General features: G+C 47.6%; 1 protein-coding gene and 1 pseudogene across 1 annotated transcript; both read left to right on the top strand.

The window, feature by feature from the left end:
- Positions 1-1,944: 1,944 nt before the first annotated feature.
- LOC140342750 (U2 spliceosomal RNA) lies at positions 1,945-2,057 on the top strand (annotated as a pseudogene).
- Positions 2,058-2,388: 331 nt separating this feature from the next.
- Positions 2,389-5,404, top strand: LOC140342552 (uncharacterized). Its single transcript, XM_072428761.1, is given in 2 exon segments — positions 2,389-3,586; positions 5,400-5,404. Coding segments are annotated over 2 exon segments (1,203 nt in total).
- Positions 5,405-5,599: the final 195 nt, after the last annotated feature.

Genomic DNA, 5,599 nt, shown 5'->3' with positions numbered 1-5,599 from the left:
GAGGATATATGGCAAGCCATTGCTAAATGTTCTCCTAATGTAATTGCCCAATATAATGCTTAAAAAATGCCATTTAGGTGGTACTTGACTCCAGGTAGGATTATTAAGTTTGCCACTGGGAGCAGCCCCCGCTGTTTTCAGGGGATGTAGTACAGTAGGCACCTTTCGCCATATCTGGTCCCTTTCATGTTTGACCATTTGAGTTTTCCTATACCCCGGGTTTTTCTTATTACATATTTTTGTGTATGTTCTGATCACCCTTTTTTTCTTTTTGTGAAGTGTGTTCTTTCTGTTTGTTTGGTTTTTGTCTTTGTTTTGACATGACAGTATTCACATGTCATTTGTGTCTTTTCTACTGTAATTGATTGAAAATATTTCGAAAAATTCCAATAAACATTATTGAAAACAAAAATGAGAGATTGGTATGCACCTTACAGGAAAAGGTTGTCCTGAGGTGGATGCACAATGTTTGTTCATAGTAGTGGAGCAAGAAACCTGGGATTTAATGCCACAAATCAGTTCTATTGTGCACTGGTAGATAGATGTAAGCCTAGCTTTCAAACAAATACATTAAACAGTCATACAAGATACGGTCTTTCCTATTATTGTCATGGGATGTGAGACCAGATATCTAGACATTGAACATCTCTAAGCAATTATAAAAGTACCTCTCTCAACCCGATGCGTTTCGCCAGCAGGCTTTTTCAGGGGATATGGCAATGATTGAATTATGTTATTAAATATCTGTTGATCACTTTTCCAAATAATATCAGATAAAGTCTTAAATATATTATTGTATTTCACTATACAGTTGTACAAACGGTCTCGCCATATCCTCTGAGGAAGCCTGCCGGCGAAACACATCGGGTTAAGAAACGTACTTCTATAATCGCTTAGGGATTTGTAATGATTGGGGGACTGGTGTCTGGAGATGACTGGTGCTGACTAGGGCCTTACAGTGCCCCAATATTACCTCCACAGTGGTGAAGCAAAGGTTGAGCGGCGTTTTCCTCCTTCCCTTGCTGCAACAAAACCATCCAGTCTAACATTAAAATTAGCACGATGACATCACTGATACCTATTTTTTACCAGCTGACAAATTTAATTGCCTTCTCCATTGGCTTACATTAATGGTACTCATTCCTAACAAACTGCCACTACCCTGGGTCAAAAAAACCCAAGCTCCCTGTCTTTGCGCTGTGGTGCATTAGATAGTCAGTTATCATTTTTCTTTGCTTAACCTTTTAACCGCCATTTTAGTTAGTGGCTTGCAAGTGCTCCAGGCCAATTTATTTTAGCAATTTTTGCTACTAATTATTCCACGGGCACCTGTTAGTGTATTATACCAAAGTGGGGAAAGCATCTTTTAGAATTTCATTAATGTGTGGAAGTTTTGAAAACAGGGTTGTACACACAGGGCCACATTTCATTTGACGTTTCATTTGAGAAGTGAGAGGTAGTAAGAAGGGTAGGCAGTGTAGCAAGTTGTTGATTTTTATAACTTATTTGATTGGACCGAAACAATGTATCTAGTGAGAATACTGCTTACAAGGCCACTGCTGTAATTTGTATTTATGTCCACTTGTCACTAGAGGGCAGTATGAGACTATAGTTTCCATACCGAGGGCAGTCAGCTGACTGATCTATCCTCTGACAGGATGGAATGATCAAAGCATTCACAGCAACACAAGTAAACTTATTTGCACTGCTTATCTCACACGAGATAACTCGGCTGGGGCAGACAAAAAGTTAAACAGGCAGTCCAGCAATGTAATGTTAAATTCCACTGAGTAGGCGGGTCACAAATTTTGTAGATCTGGGGACTGTTCTAACTCTGCAAGGTCACAAGTGGATTTTTTATGGGCTTATGTGATAGTTTATGGGCTGCTAAAGTGTGCTTAGTATGCCCAGGTGCAGAGAGAGCCAGTGCATGATTTGTTTTTGATCGCTTCTCGGCCTTTTGGCTAAGATCAAGTGTAGTATCTACCTTTGCCCTTAGGGGTGTTGAAGCTTTTTAAGCAGATACGGTGGATCTCGCTTGGCCTATCCCACCCAATTGGTCCTGGTGAGGTACCCTCTACTCGGCCCTGTAGGATCGTCGATTAAATTCGGCTTCACCTACTTGCTGCTATTGGGTTAAAGGCTTAGCCCTTGCCGGGAACGAGCTTGCGATCCTCCCTTACCCCCCACTATTGTGTCACTACCACGGTAGTGGACACCAAACTGCCTTTACAAAGGCAAAAGAGCTCAAAGAGCCCGAGGAGCCACAGAAGCCGACCATCAAGGACAACGAGGAAGCCGACGCCAGAAGCCAAAGCCGACGCCAGAAGCCGAAGTCTGAAGCTGAAGCCGCAGCCGAGGCCCGAGACGTCCGAGATGAAGGCGAAGATGGCCCCCAAGAAGCAGCAAGAGAGGAAGAAGCACCCGGAGCAGGCCCAAGCCAGCCGGCTGCAGGAAGAAAGACCCTCCACCTCCACCTCCGCCCCAGCAAGACCAGCCCCAGCTGCAGCTGCAGGAGCAGAGGCAAGCGGAAGACGCAAGGCAGCAGATGGGATTCCAGCCCTGGAACCCTGGATGAAGCAGACGGTCGTCCTCCAACTGAAGGAGGTGAACGGAAGGGTAGCGGATATGACAGCGGAGGTTTTCGGAAGGAAGATGGTCATCGACCAAGGATTCTCCAAGGCGGAGACCCTCTCCATCCAGGCCTTTGTAAAAGGAATCTTCTACATCACATTTGTGTCCCTACAAGTGTGCAGAAGATATTGGGAGAAAGTGAAGGCGGCAGAACCGTGATCTCCTTTCGGCAACTTTGTTGCCAACTCGCCCATTCAACGGGAGGAAAGAAGAGTCACGGTGTCCATGCGCAGCCCTCACATCCCAGGACAAGACATCGCCACGTACCTGAAGAGGTTCTGCACGGTGCTGAGAGAGCCAACCCGGATCCTGGACGCCAACGGCTTCTGGACTGGTAAGTGGACCCTCACATGCAAGCTCAGGAGAGGTGCCACCACGAGGGACCTCCTGCACTTGCCCCAGTGCATCAACCTCGGCCCATGCCCCGGAATCCTCCACTACGAGGATATGCCCCGGACCGGCAGAAGGTGCGGAGCAGAAGGCCACGTAGGTAAGGATTGCCCCGCAGTGTTCTGTAGGCTCTGCCGTGTCACAGGGCACGAGTCCAAGGACTGTCCTCCGACTAAGACCTGCAATCTCTGCGGGGGAAAAGACCATCTGTACCCGGAATGCCCCAAGAGGACCAGGTGCTACGCTGGGGTATTAAGAGGCACAGGAAACAGAGACGACAACCAAGGACATGACAACCGAGGGGGACCGTCCACCAGAGGTGAGTACAGACCCCCAGATGCTCGTGGGCAGCCTACCTCCCCACCGATCCCTACCAGACCATCCTTCTCCAATACCAGCCCCCACACCCCCCAGGACCCCACCCAGGCCACCCGGCCAAAAACCTCCCCCAGGCCCACTGGACCTGGCCCCAAACCCAAACCCCGCAAGACCCGCCCCGACTCCAACCCACCCACAACCCAACCCCAATCCCCCACCCCACCAACCCTTCATTTTCAAAAAGGTGAGGCGATTGACATTTTTCGGCGACAGTCGTGATCGGCTGTCTGTGACCACTCTGCCAGCGGCACTGAAGGTTCTTTTGGACAGAACAATGGATGCCAGGCACGAAAGAAGCTTGATGGCATACTGTGCCAACTGCGGGCAGATTTCAAGCCTGTTAACCAAAAAATGAATGGCGTCACTACTGTCAGGACAGGCATACTCCGCATAACTGCTGTCGTCAACACCACCACCAACAGCCAAAAAAAAAGCCAACGTCACAGACGGTGGAGCATGTGCAGGGTGGAGTTCCATCTTGTTACAGTGTCAAAAATGAGTGTATGCGGTGGCTGCCTGATGGCGCTGGATCTTGCTAAGCATTGCCCCCGCGGTACGGCATCGGCGTACATGGCTGCAGAAGGAGCAAGCCAGTCTCAGTAAGTCCTGCTGTCCTGGGTACGTGCAGAAAAACTTCTGCACCACCAGGTTCAGCGGTGTGACAGTTGGAGGAGGAGGAGTCAATGAAGGTGAAAGAAGAGACGATGACGGGGCTGCACCTTCAAGAGTACTGCTCCCACTTTGGTTTGTGGTTCTTGTGCATGTGGGAAAGCACCAATTGTTATCCGGCATGTCCTCTGCGGATGTGCCACAGGATGCAGATTGCTACGCAGCCGTCATTGTCTTTCAGCGTGAAAAAGGACCACACTCGAGAGGTGTGTGCAACCACTCTGCTACTCTTTTTCATTGCTTCTGCCTCTGCATTGCCTCTGCGTTGCCTCTGCTGGGTGCCCTGCGTCTGCTCCAGCTCCATCTCTCCCACAGTCACATCATCTCTGACTGTTCCCCTGCTTGTGCCCACTCGTCTGTGTGTTCTTTGGGACTCACATGAGTCAGATTTGCGGCCCCTTCCCTCCCCAGTCTGTTGCTGCTGCCTATCCTCTATGTCTGTTTCAGGACTGCTGCTAGCCCTTACACGCACCGGTGGTTCCCAGGTGACATCACGGTCATCATCATCCTCATTTTTATCTAGGACAACCTCTGCAAATGAAGCCACTGATCCAGAACCCTCGCCCAGTAAGTGCTGACCACACTCTCCAAGGGTCTTAAAGCTCTGAAATTCGCACTGACAGATCCTCAGGCTGTTCGTCAAACAACAAGGGAGAGTCATCGGGAGGTACAGGCGCATTAGCCACACTTACACCTGTCTTAGCTCCTGTCACGGGTGTGCTGTTTGCTGCTGCTGCTGCAGAAGAAGAGCCTGCTGCACTTGAGGCCCTGAGACCCAGTCCACAATACTCTCCACATGACGTCTACCAGCGTACTGGTGCTCTGCACACATCTCAGACCTGTTTGACCACCTGTGCTGCTGCCTCCAACAGTTTGCTGTTGCTGCTGTCCTACAGTGGAGGATTCCCGGGGAGTATGCCCCCTGCCAGATAGGGTAGGCCGCCAAACACCTTCCCCTGCGTCAACAGCTCATCTTTTACTTAGTCGGGCAAAAATGCACCTATACCAAATAGTCTTCTTTGGTAAAAAGCAAGTGGTATAAAAAGACTGAAATATCTGAATTTTTTTATAGTAGGACAGAATTTTTTTAGCAGCAAACAGGCTTCTTTTTGGTAAATAGCAAGAGGTATTAGACTGAAATATATGTATTTCTTTAGAGTAGGACAGAAATTTTTTCTTCAGCAAAATGGCTTTTTTGGTAAATAGCAAGAGGAATCAGACTGAAATATCTGTAATTTTTAGCATAGGACAAAAAATTTTCTGCAGCAAACTGGCTTTCTTTGGTAATTAGCAAGATGTATAAGACTGAAATATCTGTATTTTTTTAGAGTAGGACAGAATTTTATTTCTTCAGCGAGTTGGCGTTTTTTGGTAAATAGCAAAATGTATTAGATTAAAATATCTGTATTTTTTTTACAGTAGGACAGATTTTTTTTCTGTAGCAACATGGCTTTCTTGGTAAATAGCAAGAGGTATAAAACTTAAATATCTGTATTTTTTTAGAGTAGGACAGAATTTTTTCTTTAGC

Source organism: Pyxicephalus adspersus, chromosome 12 (assembly GCF_032062135.1).
Source record: "Pyxicephalus adspersus chromosome 12, UCB_Pads_2.0, whole genome shotgun sequence".
NCBI lineage: Eukaryota > Metazoa > Chordata > Amphibia > Anura > Pyxicephalidae > Pyxicephalus > Pyxicephalus adspersus.
This window is presented reverse-complemented; position numbering and strand designations above follow the sequence as displayed.